The sequence below is a fragment of the Scyliorhinus torazame genome, chromosome 14 (assembly GCF_047496885.1).
Source record: "Scyliorhinus torazame isolate Kashiwa2021f chromosome 14, sScyTor2.1, whole genome shotgun sequence".
Lineage (NCBI taxonomy): Eukaryota > Metazoa > Chordata > Chondrichthyes > Carcharhiniformes > Scyliorhinidae > Scyliorhinus > Scyliorhinus torazame.
Genome location: NC_092720.1, coordinates 43,936,349 through 43,957,662, shown reverse-complemented (window position 1 = coordinate 43,957,662; position 21,314 = coordinate 43,936,349). Strand labels below are relative to the sequence as shown.

The 21,314-nt window shown below is 42.9% G+C and overlaps 1 protein-coding gene across 26 annotated transcripts in view; it reads right to left on the bottom strand.

Annotated features, from left to right (window-relative positions):
- Positions 1-808: 808 nt before the first annotated feature.
- Positions 809-21,314, bottom strand: part of LOC140389677 (disks large homolog 1) — a 486,438-nt gene continuing 465,932 nt past the window's right edge. For all 26 annotated transcript variants that reach the window (XM_072474027.1, XM_072474028.1, XM_072474029.1 and 23 more), the window contains 6 exons: positions 19,276-19,326; positions 16,272-16,373; positions 15,117-15,289; positions 14,174-14,283; positions 3,331-3,422; positions 809-2,635 (listed from right to left, as the gene is read on the bottom strand). In XM_072474027.1, coding sequence (XP_072330128.1) covers positions 2,529-2,635; positions 3,331-3,422; positions 14,174-14,283; positions 15,117-15,289; positions 16,272-16,373; positions 19,276-19,326 — 635 coding nt within the window. In that variant the 3' untranslated portion in view covers positions 809-2,528. The remainder of the gene's footprint in view (positions 2,636-3,330; positions 3,423-14,173; positions 14,284-15,116; positions 15,290-16,271; positions 16,374-19,275; positions 19,327-21,314) is intronic.

Below are 21,314 nucleotides of genomic sequence, written 5' to 3'. Positions count from 1 at the left end.
TCGTCCCACTCTCCTCAGTCTTTCAGCATACATCTTTCTACTCTTCCTTTTACATACACATCTGGTTTATGTAGAAATATGATGCTTATTATATTTATATGCATCATTTCAGTTAAAACCAATCTCATCTTGGGCAACAGTGGGTTTACAAACCATGAAAAAAAGATCAACTAGTTCTTCTAGCAGGCATGCAGTTTTACCTGTATTGTGATCATCTGCACCTGCAGCCAAATTCTCTGGTCATAAATATAGGAATGCTACTCTGGAAAACTCCTCACCAACTGACCCCACCCCAAACCAATCATGCAGCCTTCACGAGGTTACAATAGCAAGCATTGATGCTCCCATCTATATCTAACATTTAATGTGAGGAATCATTAGATTAATTTAACTAGCCTTTTATGCCAGTCGCACACACGTGCTGGAGTAGAGTTTTAAACACCCAACACCCAGTACAAGCCACATGAATTTTGAAAGGCAATTTGCTGAGAGGGACACCACAGTAAAACACAATCTTGCCTGTATCCCTTTAGTCTTTGCTGCAAATATTGCTGGGCTTGAAACAGGACGACTGAGCCTGCCTGACTCTTCTATCTGTAGCCAAGGAACAAAGCCCCCTGTAGTATTATCCTTACCCAGCCGACACTAGCACATCCGACACAGGCCAGGATGGAACCTGGGACTTTTTTGTTTACGTCAACCAAAAAGTCAATTTATTCTGGTGGCAGCCTGAATCATCACAATTCCTTGCTATTTTCAAATGGATGATTTTGAATTGGAACAGTTTAAAAAAAACATCACAAAGAAGTAAATTGTACATTAAAGTTTATTAGCTGTTCCCCTCTTGACAATGGAATGGATATAGATGAGAGTCTGTACAAACAGCAGCACCAGAAAGGTCAGGTGTACCGAACTGCTTGTAAGCACATTATTCCTATATAAAACAAGTCATCTCCAAATTACTAGCAAAGGTTGGGTACCAGGCAGTTAATCTAAATGTAGTGTTAAAGTTTCATTTGAGAACATACCCTATAACTGTTAAAATATATTTTCTCAACACAGAAGCCTCTGATTGAGAGCTACAATGGAAGATATGACATTTTTGCAATTCCCACTTGCAAATGTACACAAAATGTAAAAATTATTTTATTTAAAATTGCTCTTAACAGTTTGAAAACATGCACATCACTTTGAATAACCTCACACAAAATTCACAGGGGAGGGTGGGGGGGAAAGAGGAGAACTGGTTCATTTTACTTTTTATTTCTTGCAGTTATTCTCAAAATACTGTTTAACCCCCATCACCACATTTCCCACATGATCCTTATGGTTAAAAATGATAAACATTAATTTATGTCTACTTGGAATAAAAGAAGAAAACATTGATGGAGAAAGATGGCTAGACAGAAAGAAAATATATGTGCAGCTATTTTAAAGATACACAGTCCTGGTGAGTTATATAGTGTATTTTGTTAAAAGTATGCTTAATATAGTTGATCATTTATATCAAAATACATAGTTACTGTGAGTTAATTATTTATATATCTTAAAATCTCAAGTCTTAAGCCCATTACAAATAGTCATGATTAGGTTTCAGCTCCATTCCTCAGCCAAATCCAAATCCTTATTTATACTCCCATCTCCCAGATCATTCGTATTTGAAAAGTCCTATTGAAAATTATGTCAGTTATCACTTAAAATAGTCATATTTACTGGCTTCTCTTTGCTTCCCCTCTCCCCTTCAATAATCAAATTCATAAAAGTAGATTCTCTACAAGAGCGAAAGTAATTATTCTCAATGTCACTTGAACACATTCTGATCGGCATTCAATATAAACATTTATTTATTCATCGTGCACTTCAATTGGCAAAAGGAAAAACAAAAAATAAAAGCATGGTCTGTAAAGAACATTTGTAAAGTGAATAAAAATTCCGTTGCACTTTAAAGGCTCATGTTTTATAACTCGTTCAACAAAACCTGAAATTACTGAAACACAGAAATGAAAAAAATTAGACAGCTCCAATAATGACCTGCATAAGTTACGCAGGAGGAGCCAACAAACGATAAAACGATCAGGGTTTCTGCTGCCAAAACCATGCTTCCAAAGTTCATCGTGCAAAAAGCTGCTTAGAATTATTTCGTTTCCAAACCCAATGTTAAACATGAAGATTATTTTTTCCTTTCTTTCAGTTTATTATTAAAAGAAAAATATATATAAAGCTTTTCTGAAAATTGCTGAAGAATTGTTGCCCTTAAACATTAAGGAACTGTACCATAGAATCTCCCTTCAACAGTTCGTCAGGCCTTTCCCCTTCAGTTAAAAAAAACTATGGTGGTAATTTTATCAGGTATCACGTACAAGCAATTTTCACAAACAGGAGATGTGAACGCCCCCAGGTAAAAGACAAATCACTTTTCATGACACACAAAGAGAGAGAGATCTGTGATCAACAGGAGTCAGAGTGAGTCCTGCAGAAGGGGTCCAGACTCATCGCGAGTAATGGAGGATGATTATTATGAAGAGACTTCACAGTTTCTCCTTGGTTGGAACCCAGATGTAAGGCCCCGACTGCTCTTCAATAATCTGCTTCACCTGGTTGTAAATCTCCTCCAGTAAGTCTCCCTGTACAATACCTGACCACCAAAGCAGAAACAAGAGTTAATATCTGGCAGTCTGGACTTTTGACATTCTTTATATCTTTACATCCAAAGGCATGATAGCAAAAGAAAAAAATACATGCTGGAAATTTGAAATAAAAAAACAAAAATTCTGGAGAAACACATCAATCCCCATGTATAAAAGGAGAGAAAGGTTGGAAATGAATTCTGATGAGTCCCCACTCCAAAGTCTCTACTCTTTATATATATATATACTGACTGACTGGTTTTGCATTTACGGTTTTATTTCATGATGGCAAGAGGAACTGGGAGGGCACATCAAATTCACACTGAAGTGATGAAAAGCCGTCTCTATTTTACTGTAAGGTTCCATGTGAATTTAGGTGCCGATTAATCTGAATCACTACTGCAGGGCTAGAACAAGGGGATTATAGATTGAAACTGGTGAAAGGGAAATATAAGCAGGCTGCCAGGAAGAACTTCATACAAGAAGTGATCAACATAACAGAAAGCCATCTATAATGTTATAACTGAGAGCCTTATTCACAAGGGTGCAGGCAATTCTTGGTGGATTTCAATCAAGCTTTCTCAACAATTTATTTATGAAGCATTCTCAGATTTTTGTCCAGGAGAAATGAACTAACAAGACTTTGGACACATTTTCAATTAGCCGCACAGACAGTTGTGGCAGGAGGCAATATGATACTAACTTGTGAAGTGTTCTGTAAATTCCAGTTCAAGTTTTATGGCTCTCTCAAACGTTTTTCTTGCTTGATCTTCTGTTAGTCGCTTATTCATTTCCCTGGAAAGGAAGAAGCCTTTATTCTCAGTCTGTGAAACAGGTATACTCTGATCAGAAAAAGTGAAGTCTATGATAACACAAGGCAGATAAGGAATAAAGAAATGGATACTATTGCAAAGGCCCACTGTGGTCTAGTGCACCCCAAAGTTAAGAAATACCAAATACCAGTACTGCTTCCTCGTCCACAAAAAATATTCAGTTCCCTTATGTAGCCTAATTAAAATCTCATGCATAGCCTTGTCATAATATACACCAATATATTATGGTATGTTAATATAGTTAACCTTATAATAAAATAGAGTTGCACCACTTCCAGTGTTGGTGACCTGTTTGCGATCCAGAACACCCAACACATCGTGGTACAAGGAGTGGTTGCATACTAGCACTTCTGAGACCCACCTGCAACTAATCAGCATTCCGGCATCCTGAAGTATGGAGAACATCAACCCGCCGCCGCCCCTCCGCATCGCTGGCAATCTCGGGGTCAATTGGAAGATTTTTAAACGGCGCTTGCAGCTCTTCCTCGAAGCCACGGACAGGGAGAATGCCTCGGACACCAGGAAGATTGCTCTGCTCCACTCCACGGCCGGGCAACACGCCATCCACATCTTCAACTCCCTCACATTAGCAGACGACGAGGACAGGACAAAGTACAAGACGGTTCTCCTCAAATTCGATACCCACTTCAGCATAGAGGTCAATGAAAGCTTCGAAAGATACCTGTTCCAGCAGCGCTTGCAGGACGAGCCTTTCCAATCCTTTTTAACACACCTCCGCATCCTTGCGCAGTCCTGCGGCTACGGGCCCACCTCCGACTCCATGATACGCGACCAGGTCGTATTTGGTGTTCTGTCGGACCCCCTGCGTCAGCAGCTCCTCAAAATTAAGCAACTCACCCTAGCGACTGCCATCGAGACCCGTGTCCTGCATGAAAATGCCACATACAGGCGGCTGAATGTGGTACTCCCACATACAGATGGCTGAAACGTGCGGCAAGGTCCCCACGAGGCGGAACGGGTCCAAACAATTGAACACCTCCAAGGCTGCAGCCTGGATGAGGGCGGCCATTTCACGCGCTTTTCGCGGCCTCCCTCGCTTGTACACGGCAAGCGAGGGGACGGCAACGTGGAGGAACATGATGCGCAGGCGTGCACCACGCAGAACCGCACCGCGCATGCGCGGTGGCGCAACAAGCGTACTGATGTCACGACGTGCGGCAACTGTGGCTCCGCCCGTTTAAAATGGCAATGTCCTGCAAAATCGCGACAATGCCTACGAATGGGCAGACTTGGCCACTATGCTGCCTGCTGACGAGCAGCTCAGCCTGCCAATTCGCATCGCTTCAGCCAGCCTCGCAGGAACGTTCGGGCAATTCAACCCATGTTCACCGAGTCCGATTCCGACTTCCCGCAGATCAGTGACACCGAGGACCCGAGGGAGCCTTTTCGAGTCGCTGTTATAACAAAGAACAGGCTGTCCCTGAATCAAAACCACCAGCCGCTGTCGGAGCACAGCACTGATCCAGACGACGAGTGGTGTGCCACCCTGACGGTCAACCAGAATTCGTCGCCCACCTCAGAGACTTGACTTATGAGTTTTACAATGTTGGACTCTTTGATCTGTTCTGTTATCCTGTTTCATCGTTCCAGTAGTTTGTATATAATGTTCATTTCGTTGTTGGTGTGACACCCTATTTCTCTGCACCAAGCACCTTCCCGTGTAAATAGATTAGCCTCATGTACAGTCATGTAAATAACACGCACACACATAGTCAGGTACATTCACTACACGATATTTGTCACGCAGGCACATGTTCTTTATATAAAAGGGGGGATGTCATAATATATACGTGTATATTATGGTATAACACACACACACACACTGATGGACATGCAGTGGGACCAATCAACATACACAACACCGCAGCCAATCACCAGTGAGAGCACACGCACTATAAAGACAGGGCACAGGAGAGTTCCCGCTCATTCTAGTAGCAGCCAGCTCGGAGCACAGAGCTCACAGCCTGCAACACAGACATTCACCATGTGCTGAGTGCATCACCTGGTTAAGACTAGGCAAGGGTCAACGGTTAAAGCTGGTATTGCATTTACCCACAGTTCAAGTATGTTAATATAGTTAACCTTATAATAAAATAGAGTTGCACCACTTCCAGTGTTGGTGACCTGTTTGTGATCCAGAACACCCAACACATCAAGCCTGTTTAATATTAAAATCAGTTTATCCAGAACTATAGCGAGTAGATTCAGCAAAGTCCAATTTTCTATCATTTGTGACATTATTAAAATCAGTGTCAAGCAAAACAAATGGGCCAAAATAACAGAATTCAGACACGAGTCTTGATAGTAGCACAAGGCACTAGCAGCTGTTTAGCACCACCAACAGGCAAAACAGGGACATTAGCAGTCTGCACAACAGGTTTCTGGGCCGATTTTCCAAATCCCTGCATGGACAGAATCGGAGGTGACTACCTGCAGTGTGCTGAATCTCTCCAGGCCTTATTGAACTGTTTGAATAGGACTTGCATGGAGAGAAGGCCAGCAGAATGCTTGCACAGCAGCTTAGAAAGAGGGAGGCAGCTAGGGAAAGTAAAGGATGGAGATGGGAACCTGGTTGGAGACTCAGCGGGGGTGAATAAGGCGTTTAAGGAGTTTTATAGTAGGTTGTATGAGTCGGAACCCCCAACGGGGCCGGAGGGGATGAGGCACTTCCTAGGGGGACTGAATTTCCCGGGTGGACAGGGAGCTGGTAGAAGGGCTGGGGGCCCAGATCAGGATGGAAGAGATAGCGGAGGGTCTGAAGGTTATGCAGTCGGGTAAAGCCCTGGGCCGGACGGGTACCCAGTGCAGTTCTATAAAAGGTTCTCTGGGATATTGGGGCCGTTATTGAGGAGGACATTCAATGAGGCAAGGGAGAGAGAGGTGCTTTCCCCGACGATGTCACAGGCCACGATTTCGCTGATCCTGAAGCAGGACAAGAACCCGGAGCTGTGTGGGTCCTACAGGCCGATATCCCTATTGAACGTGGACGCCAAACTGCTGGCCAAAATTTTGTCTTCTAGGATTGAGGATCGTGTTCCGGACGTTATTGGGGAGGACCAGGCGGGGTTTGTTAAGGGAAGGCAGTTGGTGGCCAATGTAAGAATTAAACGTGATGCCCCCGGAAGGTAGGGAGGTGGTGGTAGTGGTCGCAGAGAAGGCCTTTGATCGAGTCGAGTGGGAATATCTGTGGGAGGTACTGGGACGGTTCGGATTTGGGCGGGGCTTTATTGACTGGGTCAGATTGCTGTATCAGGCACCTGTGGCGAGCGTATGGATGAATAGGCCAACATCGGACTATTTTAGGCTGCATTGGGGGAAAGAGACAGGGATGCCCCCTTTCCCCACTGCTGTTCGCGTTCGCCATAGAGCCGCAGGCAATTGCACTGAGAGCCTCAAGGGGCTGGTTGGGAGGGGTGGGGGGGTTGGTGGAACACAGAGCTTCGCATTATGCAGACGACCTGCTCCTGCATATATCGGACCCAGCAGAGGTGATTGAAGAAATCATGAGGATTCTAGGGGAATTTGGCCGGTTTTCAGGGTATAAACTGAATATGGGGAAAAGTGAGATGTTTGCGATCCAGGCGGGGGGACGAGAGAGGTGTCTGGGGGTGCTGCCGTTTAGAGTGGTAGGGAGAAGCCTTCGGTATCTAGGCATCCAAGTGGCGCGGGAATGAGAATGGCTGCACAAACTAAATCTGGCCCGACTCAGACCAAATGAAGGACAATTTTCAGAGGTGGGACGCACTCCCATTGTCACTAGCTGGGAGGGTGCAGACGGTGAAGATGATGGTCCTCCCGAGATTCCTGTTTGTGTTTCAGTGTCTCCCCATCTTTATTCCGTGGTCCTTTTTTAAACGGGTCAACAAAGTGATCACTGGCTTTGTATGGGCGGGCAAGACCCCACGAGTAAAGAGGGGGATGCTTGAGCGGAGCCGGGGAGAGGGCGGGCTGGCGCTGCCAAACTTCAGTAACTACTACTGGGTGGCGAATATAGCCATGATCAGGAAGTGGGTGGTGGGGGGTCGGCATGGGAGCGTATGGGTATGGAGGCGGCTTCATGTAAGGGCACCAGCTTAGGGGCGTTGATAATGGAGCCTATGCCGTTCCCGTCGGCACTCCACCAGCTCCATGGTGGTGGCGACCGTGAGAGTCTGGGGGCAATGGAGGAGGCATGTGGGAGCAGAGGGAGCATCAGTTTGGTCTCCAATCTGTAATAATCACCGGTTTGCCCCGGGAAAGATGGATGGGGGGTTTCGGAGATGGCAGAGAGCAGGGATTGAGAGGATGGGGGTTATGTTTATAGAAGGGAGCTTTCCTAGCTTGAGGGAGCTGGAGGAGAAATTTGGATTGGCGAAGGGAAACAAATTCAGGTACCTGCAGGTGCGGGACTTCCTATGTAGGCAGGTTTTAACCTTCCCGCTCCTACCAACAAGGGGGATACAGGACAGGGTAGTTGCCAGAGGGTGGGTGGGAGAAGGGAGGGTCTCTGACATTTACAAGGAACTTATGGGGTCAGAGGAGACGCAGACTGAGGAGCTGAAGCGCAAGTGGGAAGAGGGGTTGGGAGGAGAGATGGAGGATGGTCTATGGGCAGACGTGTTGAGCAGAGTCAACGCGTCCGCAACATGTGCCAGGCTCAGCCTGATACAATTCAAGGTCGTTCACTGGGCGCACATGACAGTGGCCTGGATAAGCAGGTTCTTTGGGGTAGAAGATAGGTGTGCAAGTGTGCAGGAGGGCCAGCGAACCATGTCCACATATTCTGGATTTTAGCAGGGGTTTGCAGATGTCATGTCCACGGTGTTAAAAACAAGGGTGGCACTGAGTCTAGAGGTGGTGATTTTCGGGGTGTCGGAAGACCCGGGAATCCAGGAGGAGAAAGAGGCAGACATTCTGGCCTTTGCTTCCCTGGTAGCCCGGAGACAGATATTATTAGCTTGGAGGGACTCAAAGCCCCCGAAGTCGGAGACCTGGCTATCTGACATAGATAGCTTTCTCTGTTTGGAGAAAATCAAGTTTGCCATGAGAGGGTCAATGATAGGATTCGCCCGGAGGTGGCAACCGTTCGTCGACTTCTTTGTGGAAAATTAATCGTCAGCAGAAAGGGGGAGGGGTTAGTTTAGTTTAGAGTGGTGGGTTAATAAAGGTGGGACCTGTAAGGGAGGAAGACGGCTTTTGCACTAAGTTTACAGATTCATGTACATTGTTTATTTTGTCGTTGTTGTCCACCCAAAAAATACCTCAATAAAATGTTTATTAAAATAAAAAAAACACAGTCCTAGACTTTAAATCCCCTGTAATTATGTCAAGACATTGGGAACTGCTACCCAGCCAGTTACAATGCACCAGAGCCTCAAATTCCATTGCAGAGGAGAAATAGCCCCATACCCTGTTGGTTTCTACCATCTCAAAATGTTCCCAAGATGAAAGATCAGAAATGTGATTACTTGTTCTGTAGCAGATTACTGCGCGTCAGGCTAATCAAATATCTCCCTGGGAATATACAAACAGAAGCAGGTTTTATGAACTGGTTTTGCAAAACCAGAACAGCTAAAAATCATCAAGAAAAGAACTGCTCAAAAAAGGAGGAGGTATTTTTTCTCTCTCTCTCTGAAGAGAAGTGTTTCCAGCAAAGTCATGAATTTCAATTCCACTCTAGGATTTTAAAGGAAACTAACCCACCTCAAGCGGCTGCAACATTCAACACAATACACCACATAGACACTCAAAAGGACTGAACCCTTCATTCTTTTTAAAAATAAATTTAGAGTATCCAATTCTTCCCCCCCCCCCAATTAAGGGGTAATTTAGCGTGGCCAATTCACACATCTTTTTGGGTTGCGGCTGTGAGATCCACGCAGACACGGGGAGAATGTGAAAACGCCACACGGACAGTGACCAGAGTCCTCAGCGGCATGAGACAGCAGTGCTAACCACAATACATTTTAAAAACTTTTATTTGGACTTTAACTTTCTTACATCTGGTGTGTCAGTACGCTTCACGTACACTGCTCATATTCAGTGTCAGGGATTAGGGAAATTAGAAATCTTATTTTTTCTTTCACTCAAAAATCTGGTTTGATTGATTCCTTAATAACAAATGCATCTGGATTGGAAAAGGCACGTTTAAAAAAAAAAAAACTTTGTTGCAACCAACCGAGGGGACTGAAATAAAGGGGAACCAGCTCCCCCTTCCTCAACTGGTCATAACAACATCGTCTCACTGGGTTACTACCGTGTGGAGTTTGCACATTCTCCCCGTGTTTATGTGGGTTTCACCCCCACAGCCCAAAGATGTGCAGGGTAGGTGCATTGGACACGTTAAATTGTCCCTTAATTAGAAAAATAATAATTGGGTATTCTAAATTTATTTTTTAAAAATACCAACAACATCTTCTCGAGGATCATTTGGGATGGGCAACAAATACTGGCTTAGCCAATGTCATCCACATCTCACAAACAAATAGGAAAATTGCTGCTGCAGGTCCAGCTCCTGCAGGCCGCAAAAATGCAGGAGAAATGTAAAATGTTAACCAGGTTAAAAAAATACTACAAACATACGAATAAGGATTATGGAGTAGGCCACTTGTCCTTTCCTGGCTGCTCTGACATTCTGCTCGAATTGTAACCTCAAATTCCTACTTAGTCCCGAAAAGCCCTTACCCCCGTGCTCAACAAGAATCTATCTCTGCCTTAAAAATACTCAGACTCTGCTTCCACCACCTTTTTGAGGAAGAAAGTTCCAAACACTGATCACCCTCAGAGGAAAAAAAAATCTCATGCCTTAAATGAGCAAATCCACCTTGTCAAGACCCCTCAGAATTTATGCATTTACATCTTTCCTTAAACAAGGAGACCAATACAGAGGAGAGGAGATTTACCAGAATGTTGCCTGGTATGGAGGGAAGATCTTATGAGGAAAGGCTGAGGGACTTGAGGCTGTTTTCGTTAGAGAGAAGAAGGTTAAGAGGTGACTTAATTGAGGCATACAAGATGATCAGAGGATTGGATAGGGTGGACAGTGAGAGCCTTTGTCCGCGGATGGTGATGTCTAGCACGAGGGGACATAGCTTTAAATTGAGGGGAGATAGATATAAGACAGATGTCAGAGGTAGGTTTTTTACTCAGAGAGAGTAGTAAGGGCGTGGAATGCCCTGCCTGCAATAGTAGTGGACTCGCCAACACTAAGGACATTCAAATGGTCATTGGATAGACATATGGACAATAAGGGAAATGTGTAGATGGGCTTTAGGTCAGCGCAACATCGAGGGCCGAAGGATCTGTACTGCGCTGCAATGTTCTAATACTGTACACAATACTCCAGATGTGGTTTCACCAGTGCCCTGCAGAACAGGGGAATCAATTCCCCTCACAATATAAGAACATAAGAACTAGGAGCAGGAGTAGGCCATCTGGCCCCTCGAGCCTGCTCCGCCATTCAATGAGATCATGGCTGATCTTTTGTGGACTCAGCTCCACTTTCCGGCCCGAACACCATAACCCTTAATCCCTTTATTCTTCAAAAAACTATCTATCTTTATCTTACAAACATTTAATGAAGGAGCCTCAACTGCTTCACTGGGCACGGAATTCCATAGATTCATAACCCTTTGGGTGAAGAAGTTCCTCCTAAACTCAGTCCTAAATCTACAGTGGAAACAATCTGCCCACATCTATTCTATCTAGTCCCTTCATAATTTTATGTTTCTACAAGATCCCCCCCGCATCCTTCTAAATTCCAACGAGTACAGTCCCAGTCTACTCAACCTCTCCTCGTAATCCAACCCCTTCAGCTCTGGGATTAACCGAGTGAATCTCCTCTGCACACTCTCCAGCACCAGTACGTCCTTTCTCAGGTAAGGAGACCAAAACTGAACACAATACTCCAGGTGTGGCCTCACTAACATCTTATACAATTGCAGCATAACATCCCTAGTCTTAAACTCCATCCCTCTAGCAATGAAGGACAAAACCCCATTTACCTTCTTAATCATCTGTTGCACCTGTGAACCAACTTTTTGCGACTCATGCACGAGCACATCCAGGTCGCTCTGCACGGCAGCATGTTTTAATATTTTATCATTTAAATAATAATCCCTTTTGCTGTTATTCCTACCAAAATGGATAACCTCACATTTGTCAACATTGTATTCCATCTGCCAGACCTTAGCCCATTCAGTTAACCTATCCAAATCCCTCTGCAGACTTCCAGTATCCTCCGCACTTTTTGCTTTACCACGCATCTTAGTGTCGTCTGCAAACTTGGACACAGTGCACTTGGTCCCCAACTCCAAATCATCTATGTAAATTGTGAACAGTTGTGGGCCCAACACTGATCCCTGAGGGACGCCACTAGCTACTGATTGCCAACCAGAGAAACACCCATTAATCCCCACTCTTTGCTTTCTATTAATTAACCAATCCTCTATCCATGCTACTACTTTACCCTTAATGCCATGCATCTTTATCTTATGCAGCAGCGTTTGTGTGGCACCTTGTCAAAAGCTTTCTGGAAATCCAGATATACCACATCCATTGGCTCCCCGTTATCTACCACACTGGTAATGTCCTCAAAATATTCCACTAAATTAGTTAGGCATGACCTGCCCTTTATGAACCCATGCTGCGCCTGCCCAATGGGACAATTTCCATCCAGATACCTCGCTATTTCTTCCTTGATGGTAGATTCCAGAATCTTCCCAACTACCAAAGTTAAGCTAACTGGCCTATAATTACCCGCTTTCTGCCTACCTCCTTTTTTAAACAGTGGTGTCACGTTTGCTCATTTCCAATCCACCGGGACCACCCCAGAGTCTAGTGAATTTTGGTACATTATCACTAGTGCATTTGCAATTTCCCTAGCCATCTCTTTTAGCATTCTAGTATGCATTCCATCAGGGCCAGGAGACTTGTCTACCTTTAGCCCCATTAGCTTGCTCATCACTACCTCCTTAGTGATAACAATCATCTCAAAGTCCTCACCTGTCATAGCCTCATTTCCATCATCACTGGCATGTTATTTGTGTCTTCCACTGTGAAGACCGACTCAAAAAACCTGTTCAGTTCCTCAGCTATTTCCTCATCTCCCATTATTAAATCTCCCTTCTCCTCCTCTAAAGGACCAATATTTACCTCAGCCACTCTTTTTTGTTTTATATATTTGTAGAAACTTTTACTATCTGTTTTTATATTCTGAGCAAGTTTACTCTCATAATCTATCTTACTCTTCTTTATAGCTTTTTTAGTAGCTTTCTGTTGCCCCCTAAAGATTTCCCAGTCTTCTAGTCTCCCACTAATCTTTGCCACTTTGTATGCTTTTTCCTTCAGTTTGATACTCTCCCTTATTTCCTTAGATATCCACGGTCGATTTTCCCTCTTTCTAACGTCCTTCCTTTTTGTTGGTATAAACCTTTGCTGAGCACTGCAAAATCGCTTGGAAAGTTCTCCACCGTTTCACCATAAATGATATCATTCTATTAGCTTTTCTAATTACTTGCTGTACTGTACACAAGCCTTTTATGATTCATGCATTCATACAGAAAGACACCCAGGTCCCTCACCATTTAGCTTTTCTATTCTTCCTGCTAAAATGGACAACTTCACATTGTCCCACATTATTCTCCATTTGCCAGATCTTTGCCCACTCACTTAATCTACCCATGTGCCCATTGTAGCCTCCTTTTGTCCTCTTTACAATTTACTTTCCTACCTATCTTTGTCTCGTCAGCAAATTTCACAATCATATGTCCAGTCCGTCCATCCAAGTAATTGATGTGAATTGTAAAATGTTGAGGCCCAAACACTGATCTCTGTGGAGCACCACTCGTTACATCCTGTCAAAAGCAGGATGCGGAACAAGGAGCTATCCTATTGTGTTTAGGCTGCTGTTTTCTATTCAGCTCACACCATCAATTCCACCCTCCTCCTCAAAGTTATGGGCCACTGAAGATTTGATACAATTGCTCCAGAAAAACACTGCATATAAAAGTGCTGTCAAGTTAATTCAGAAATTCCGCAAAAGTACCTGGCCCAGTTGGGGTCACCAGCTATTCTTTCTGATGTTTTTGGAAATGGGACTCCAAACTATGACACTTTTGTCCTTGAGGGTACTGAAGATGGCAGTCCCTATTCAGAAGCTAACCGCAGCACAAGATCCATCTCACTCTTACTCCAAACCTTACCCCGATAGAGAATTCCGCTTACTCGAGAGCTTAGTGCTGGGGAATTGTAAGTCAACAATTTTCAGGTGAGGTAAACATTGATCAAACTGTTCCCGAGTCTGCTCCGTTGCAACTGCAATAGAGGATTCTGGATGGCACCAGTTTAGATTTTGCTCTAAGTAGAGGCCATTTAGTCACAATTTCACTCCCACTGCAGGCAGTGCTTCTGGTCTCGCCTGCTGAAACTGGATTTAGGCTGCCCAGAAATCAGGAAAAAGTATTTAGGTTGGCAGCTTGTGTTCGACTTGAACTCATATCTGAGAAGTGAAGAGATTGCGTGCATTTCGCAACACTATGCGGTTCAAACAGAATTCAAGTTTCGAGCTGGGAGTCAGGTGTAACTCAAATAATTTGAAGAATCGCAGGTGGCCTTCAACCTAGGGCATTCCTTGAAAGAGATAGAGCTAAGCTGTAAAGAAAATAAGAATCATAGCCCAAAATGAATTAGAAAAACCTTGTTATCCACACTCACATGATGTTCTCAATTGATTTTGGTTTGATGAAGATAGCAATTGGGTGCAGCTGGGCTATTTGAAGTCGCTTAATAGCATTTCCCGACACATCCAGTATGCAGTGTTTACCCTAAAGTATAAACAAAGGAAAATGTTAAAGTAAGAGTACCAAAATTAACATGGGTATCTGTCTGCAAAGGAAGCTTCACAGGTACAGTATTTTGTTCAATGTAGCTCTTTTGGAAAGAGATACTTTTGTATCCAATAACAGACTTGCATTATTAGAACTAACACTTTCCTTGGGAATAAAAGCATCATATTTTAAAATGCAATTATTATTTTTGTTTGTTACTTACAGCACAGAGGGAGGCCATTCAGCCCATCGTGTCTGTACCGGCTCCCAAAAGAGCAACCTAGCTAGTCCCATTCCCCAACCCCATCTCCATAGCCTTCTAAATTCCTCACTTTCAAATATGTATCCATCTCTCTTTTGAAACCTCTTACGGAATCCTCCTCCACCACTCTCCCAGGCAGTGCATTCCCAACCCAACAATTCTGAGAAAAGAGGTTTCTCCTCATTTCACTCAGAGTCTCTTGTTGACCATCTTGAAATTGTGACCCCCCTAGTCACTGATGTATCAACTAGTGGAAACGATGCAAAATATATTCTTCTTGATTTAGAGGGCAAATTTTAAACGTGTTTATTTTAATAACACGCTGTCGCAGTCGTTAGCACTGCTGCCTCAGGGCGCCAAGGACCCCGGTTCAATCCCGGCCCCGGGTCACTGTCTGTGTGAAGGTTGCTCCCCGTGTCTGTGTGGCTCTCACTCCCAAAACCCAAAGATGTGCATGGTAGGTGGATTGGCCATACCAAATTGCCCCCTAATTGAAAAAGAAAGAATTGGGTACTCTAAATTTTTCTTTAAAAAAAATATTTTAATAACACTTAAGGATGTCCTTTACCTTTTCTGCGACCTCTCTTACAGACTGCACACTGGTGCCATACAGGTGGTTGTTGTACTGTCCAGCTTCAATAAATTTGTGATCCTGGATGTCCTTTTCCATTTGCTCTCGAGATGTAACAAAATGATAGTCTCGTCCATCAACTTCGTAATCACGCTTTGGTCTAGTTGTATCTGGAGAAAGCAAAGCACTTCCATCAAAACCGTTTCTCTTTCCTTGCAAATATTCACAATTCATGCTTAGAAAGTTGTACGCCAATGGCAATGTGATTGGCTCTTAACTGCCCTCTGAAGAGGCCTATCAAGCCACCCAGTTGTACCAAACCTATTAGCTGTAACGATTTAAAAAGATAATCTGCCACTACCTCTCTCTCAGGGAAAGTGCTGAGCAATAAATGCTGGCCTTGCCATAGACATGAGTTAATTTAAAAGACACAGAAGCAATGTTTTTTTAAAAAGATACAGATATCAAATTAAAGTTGGCAAAACTCGGAGTCAGATCTAATTTCTGAGTGCAAAAGGTAATGGTGGGACATGGAGAATAATTGTGGGTATGAGGTAGTAGAGCACTTTTCCACGTTTAAGCCTTTTATTCCATTACAGACAAATGCATTCAGTTACTTCACCTGATGTGCTCTAGTGCAGATATTAATGTTTCATAATTATAGCAGTCTGAAAATATTAATGGTAATTTGCCAGCTAGCCATCTGGCGTGTGGCGCAGTGATCACTAAGCAGTCAGAGTGGGAACTATTGTCTGATCATAACTTGGCTTTTAATAATTCAATACATAAATTTCTAAAAATGTTGTTAAAATGATACCATACACTATTAATGGTTGAGAAGATAGGTTAAAATTTAAAAAATGGCTACATTGCAAATTTCCCCCATTATCCTAAAATTTATAATTGATATTCAAATTGTCCCTGATGCCTTAATCAGTTTGTATCACAAGGCTCTATACTATCTTAACTGCTTAAATACCCAGTCTGGGAGCTGATGCCTGCACAAACATTTGGCTCATCCCAGTGATGTCTTGCATGTGAAAGTCAATGGCTATTTCACTGAGACACACCTGTATGAGTAGAGATATCTTCCCTTACAATGGCTATTTCAGCAGAATATATTCCATTCATTGGCAATGATAATGTACGTACGTGGAACACAAGATCCAAACTTATCTGGAAACTCAGAGATCAGGTCATCATTAATTCGATCCTTCATGGGTCCCAGAATTATAACAGGACGAGAGTAACGGACTACATGACAAAAACAGAAACTCAAGTTAGGTCATGCATTTACAACATTCAAATCTAGTTTAACGGATCATACTTAAGCTGAATATTTTGGCAGTAGTTATGGACATTCCTTTCTCTTATAGTTGTCATTAAGATGACAAGTTTTCACCAAATATTTGAACATTTCCCAAGTGCCGTTAGACTTTTGGTAAGCGACATTCCTATGAAAATTAACCGGCCAACCCTCTGACTAAAGTTAAGCCTTCAACCCTTTTCCACACCGCAGACCCTTAAAGTATCACCTCCTCAGAAGATTGGCCATTAAACCTCTCCCATTCCAGCAGACTTGTCCCCAACTAACATGATTAATTTTTGGACACCTTCAAGATGTCAAAATGCTTCAAAGACACCAGAAGAGGGAGGGAGCGATAGAGTTAGAGAAGGTTGGCAAAGATGAGTGCGAAGTGGCAATCTTTTGAAGATGAGAGCAATGAAGCAATTGTGTACAGCAGGGTTATTTCCAATAGTGTAATGAATGAACTGACTTGCTTTGCGTTCCAGCTACTTAATTCTAGCAGCCACGTGGCCATATCATGTTTTCAGGTAGCTTTCTGAGGGTGCAGAAGTTTTACCAGAATAGTTCCAGGGACAAGGGATGTTAGCTGCAAGTTAGGTTGGAGACACTGGGGTTGTTCTCCTTTCAGCAAGCGATTGAGGGGAGATTCAATAGAGGTGTAAAAGATTGAGTGTTTGGATAAGGTAGACAAAGAAAAACCACTCCCATTAGCTGGTCACACAAGGACGTAGGGACACAGATTCAAGGTTTTGGGAAAGAGATGTAGAGATGTGAGAAAACACCTTTTTACACAGTGCGTGGTAATGACCTCGAACTCTGCCTGCAAAACGGTGGAAGTGGAGATGATTTTAAAATGAACTTGTGTGGGCATTTGAGGGAAATAAACTTGCAGGACTACAGGAATAGCATGGAGGAATGGGACTTACTAGATTACTCTACAGAAAGCCGACAGATTTGATGGGCTGAATTACCTCTTCTGTGTCATAATGATTCTTCTTATAATAATATTCTTTATTAGTGACACAAGTAGGCTTACATTAACACTGCGAAGAAGTTACCAGAGCACAGGGTTAGAATGGTTGATGGTTCTGCCTCAGATGGTGAAGCACAAGGACAGGAATACTTGGGAGTGGAGGAAAATGTAGGTGGTAAATAATTCATATTCTGAAGAAGGGAGGCTCTCAACTTGGAAGCAGTACCGGAGACGATTACAGGGATGAATGCGGTCATGTGGGGATGTATGGAGAAGAAGGAGCTGGAAGATAACATTGTAGGTTAGGAAATTAGTGGAGACTCGGGTGAATGTGTGAGACATTGCACACAACAAATGCAGGCTTATGAAATTTTGGTGGATTTGAAATTTGTACAGTAGAACTTGGGTAGCTGGTAATTGCTGAGGAGTGCTGGAGAAGGTGAGATTTCAGATAAGAAGCGTTTCTGGTACTGATGATGATGTGGAAGACTGTAATGCAAAGACAGAATGAGTCAGTAACTGACTAGATTGTGTTTGGATCTCAGTTCAGGATTAAGCAGCACACCGAGAAAATGGACCAGATTTAGTCTGAGTTGGCAGCTAGGGAATTAGGCAAGATCAGGGACCAGGGTGAGAAGTGTCTCGTGAGAGCCAAATAGAATTCCTTTATAGATCTCACCAACGTTTAGGTTGAAGAGGTTCTTGGTCTTCCATGACTTGATGTTGGATGAGCACCAGATGTGGAGTCAAGGGTGTTAGCAGAAAATTGAAGATGGGTGTCACAGGTGGAAACTGACCCTGTACTAGCAAATGATAACTCTGAAAGGTGAAGTTGATTAGGGGCCTGAGGATGAAACCATTGAGCATGTGAGAGGAGATTATGTGCAATGAAGAGATTATCGCAGCAGATTGGTGGCGATGTTGACAGTACAATGTGGTGGAGGTGGGCTACAGGGATAGTGGTTGTGAAGAAGAATGGAATAGTATTGAAGGCTACAGAGAATAGAGAGAAGGGCTAAGATTATGTAGCTGGAAGCTCTCACAGGTTATTGTTGATGACTTTGACTAGGTGGCCTTAATGCTGGGATGGAAGTCAAAATGAAGGGATTTGAACATTAAAGTGATGTCTTGCTTTTTTCTTTACAGAAAGAGGGCAAAAGGGCACTCCCTTGATCTAGCTTGCCCAAAGACAACACTCAGCATGAACAATTGCACGATGTGTTCTTGCATAACTAAAAAATGAGAGAGGCTTAAAGGTGAAAGGAAAAAACTGGCTTCAGCTTCGCAGTAACTTCATTGCAGTGTTAATGTAAGCCTACTTTTAATAATAATCTTTTTATTGTCACAAGACTGCAGTCAATGCAAAGATGGGCACCGCAACAAAATGTAGCCACTGCATTAACTGGCAGTGTGGCAAGTTACTAAAGATTTATGTTGTTCCATGTGGGGTTTTTGCACATTCTCAGTGTCTGCTTGGGTCTCACCCTCAAAACCCAAAAGATGTGCAGGGTAGGTAGATCGGCCACACTAATTTGCCCCTTAATTGGGGAAAAAAAAGATTTGTGCTGTGATTCTTCAAACAACTATTAAGGAGCTCAGAGCAGATAGCAACTCTTCACTTAAAGAGAGAAAACTGGATGGGAAAATCATCTTGGACTAATGTTTTCCATCTCGCAGTTCATCATAGGATAGCAATCGCAGAGGCTCTGCTGTGAGAATCTGCATCCACAGCCTCTTGATGTGTGGAAAGTGGAAACATAGATAAAGAATAAAATGTGTTTCAAAAAGCGATATAGATTGATTAGAAGGGAGAAGTGACAAGAATTGCCCAACTTTCTTTTACTGTTGCATCCCTTTTTTCAGCTTTTACTTACCCTCCTGTTGACCAACAGGTTCATAGGAGAGAACATAATCTTCCTGGCCACCTATCGCAAAAAACATACAATATTAAAATCACCTTCACCACTTTAAAATAAGATAGCAATAGCAAAAGGCATGGTGTTAAAATATTGTTTCTCTGGTGGGGGTACAGGGGAGGATTGGTACTGAATTCTCATTCACTAAGATAACGCACTGCACGATAACAAAGCCTGATGTTGTAACCCTAGTACAAAAATCAAGCTTTTCCAAATCAGTTGTTTGCTGAAATGCTTTTACACAATTATTTGCTACAATTAATGTTATTGAATGCAAGTTTAGTTCAGGATTTGTAAGTTGCTGTTTATTGATATTAAAACACGTTTTGACCACATTAGATTTATGAAGTACAGCGCATAAACTATGCTTCCCTGGCCTGCCCTGCCTTCCAGATTTAATTGAGAAAGGATTTGCACAGGTATTAAATTTTAGTAGAATATTTAAGTCAGATTATTAATAGCAGACTTTGATGAAAGCAAATTGTGCATGCTATGGGAGGTGTGTAATCTCTGAAGGAATATCAGTTGAGACTGTGATTTGAGGTCTAGATTATACAAGAGTCCAAGTCTCAAGATATTTTTGCTGCAGGGCAGTGCCAGTCAGCTCTGCATCCAATCCAGAGAAGGCAAGTTGGATAAAATCAACCCCCCAAAAAATCAAGGACTCTGATCCAGGTCCCAGGTCTAGATTTCATGATTCTGATTCGAATAAGAGAAAGTACAGAAAATGTTGACATATTAATAATGCCCTGTTCCCATGTCTCTGTGGGTCTGACTCCCACAACCCAAACAAGTGCAGGCTAAGTGGATTGGCCCCACCAAATTGCTCCTGAATTGGAACCAAAATGAATTGGGTACTTTAAATATATAAAAAAATATATTATTAAGCATTGTTTAACTGGTAATTGTAACCTATATTTGTGAGATGTTAGGGTAGTTTAATACTGTGTTAATAATAAAGTTTGTTTTAATGTGTGTGGAGTCACTCCTGGAGCAAAGTATCCTTTCCTCTGTTTTACAAACTTTTTAAAAAGAGATTAGTGTTCCGGTCTGGTATCCGAGCAAATGTTGGGGTCTGGTCTGGGATTGTAATAATTTCATATAAATATTTTATAAAATAAGTCATTTATATCAGGAATATTAATAGGGATGGGAAGTGAAGGTAATGGGATTAAATTTGGCAGCTGGCCCAAGCCTGATTGTTTACACTATGTTGTTGTATTATTTCAGTTTTTCAATGCCATTTTAACACAAAGGCATATACACCACAAAGTATAATTCAAAGCCCAAAAGGACAAACTATTCACTCCACAGTACTAAACAGTTGCACATCAGCAACAAACAAGACCAACAAATCAGTGGTCAGCTGGTTAAAACATGTCCTTATTTGGTACAGGTGCTCATTGCAATTCAGATGAACACTTCACCTGCCACTGAAGAGATACTTAACTCAGTCGTGTGACACTTTCTTATTTGTCTACAATTACTAAAGATATGAAGAGGAACAGCCCTACGCCTTTAATACAAGTAGCAATAATACAAATTGCAGCTGGCATGAGGTTTATCACTTTTTAAACTTCATTATCTGCATTGCCTTCATTGATCAAGCTTCATATAGGAATAGAAGGTTCTTTGACAGTTTGTTCCAATTAAAATAGGTTGGGCAAAGTCTAATTTAGTTGAGGAGGTATATGTTTTGGTCATGCCCGGCACTGGAGGGGTTCTGGAGAGGAGTGGCGGGAGCAATATCTCAGGTAGTGAAAGTCCGGGTCAAGCCAAGCTGGGGGCTAGCAATATTTGGAGTAGTGGACGAACCGGGAGTGGAGGCGGCGAAAGAGGCCGGCATTCTGGCCTTTGCGTCCCTAGTAGACCGGCGAAGGATCTTGCTAATGTGGAAGGAGGCGAAGCCCCCCAGCCTGGAGGCCTGGATAAATGATATGGCTGGGTTCATAAAGTTGGAGAGGATTAAGTTCGCCTTGAGAGGGTCTGCGCAGGGG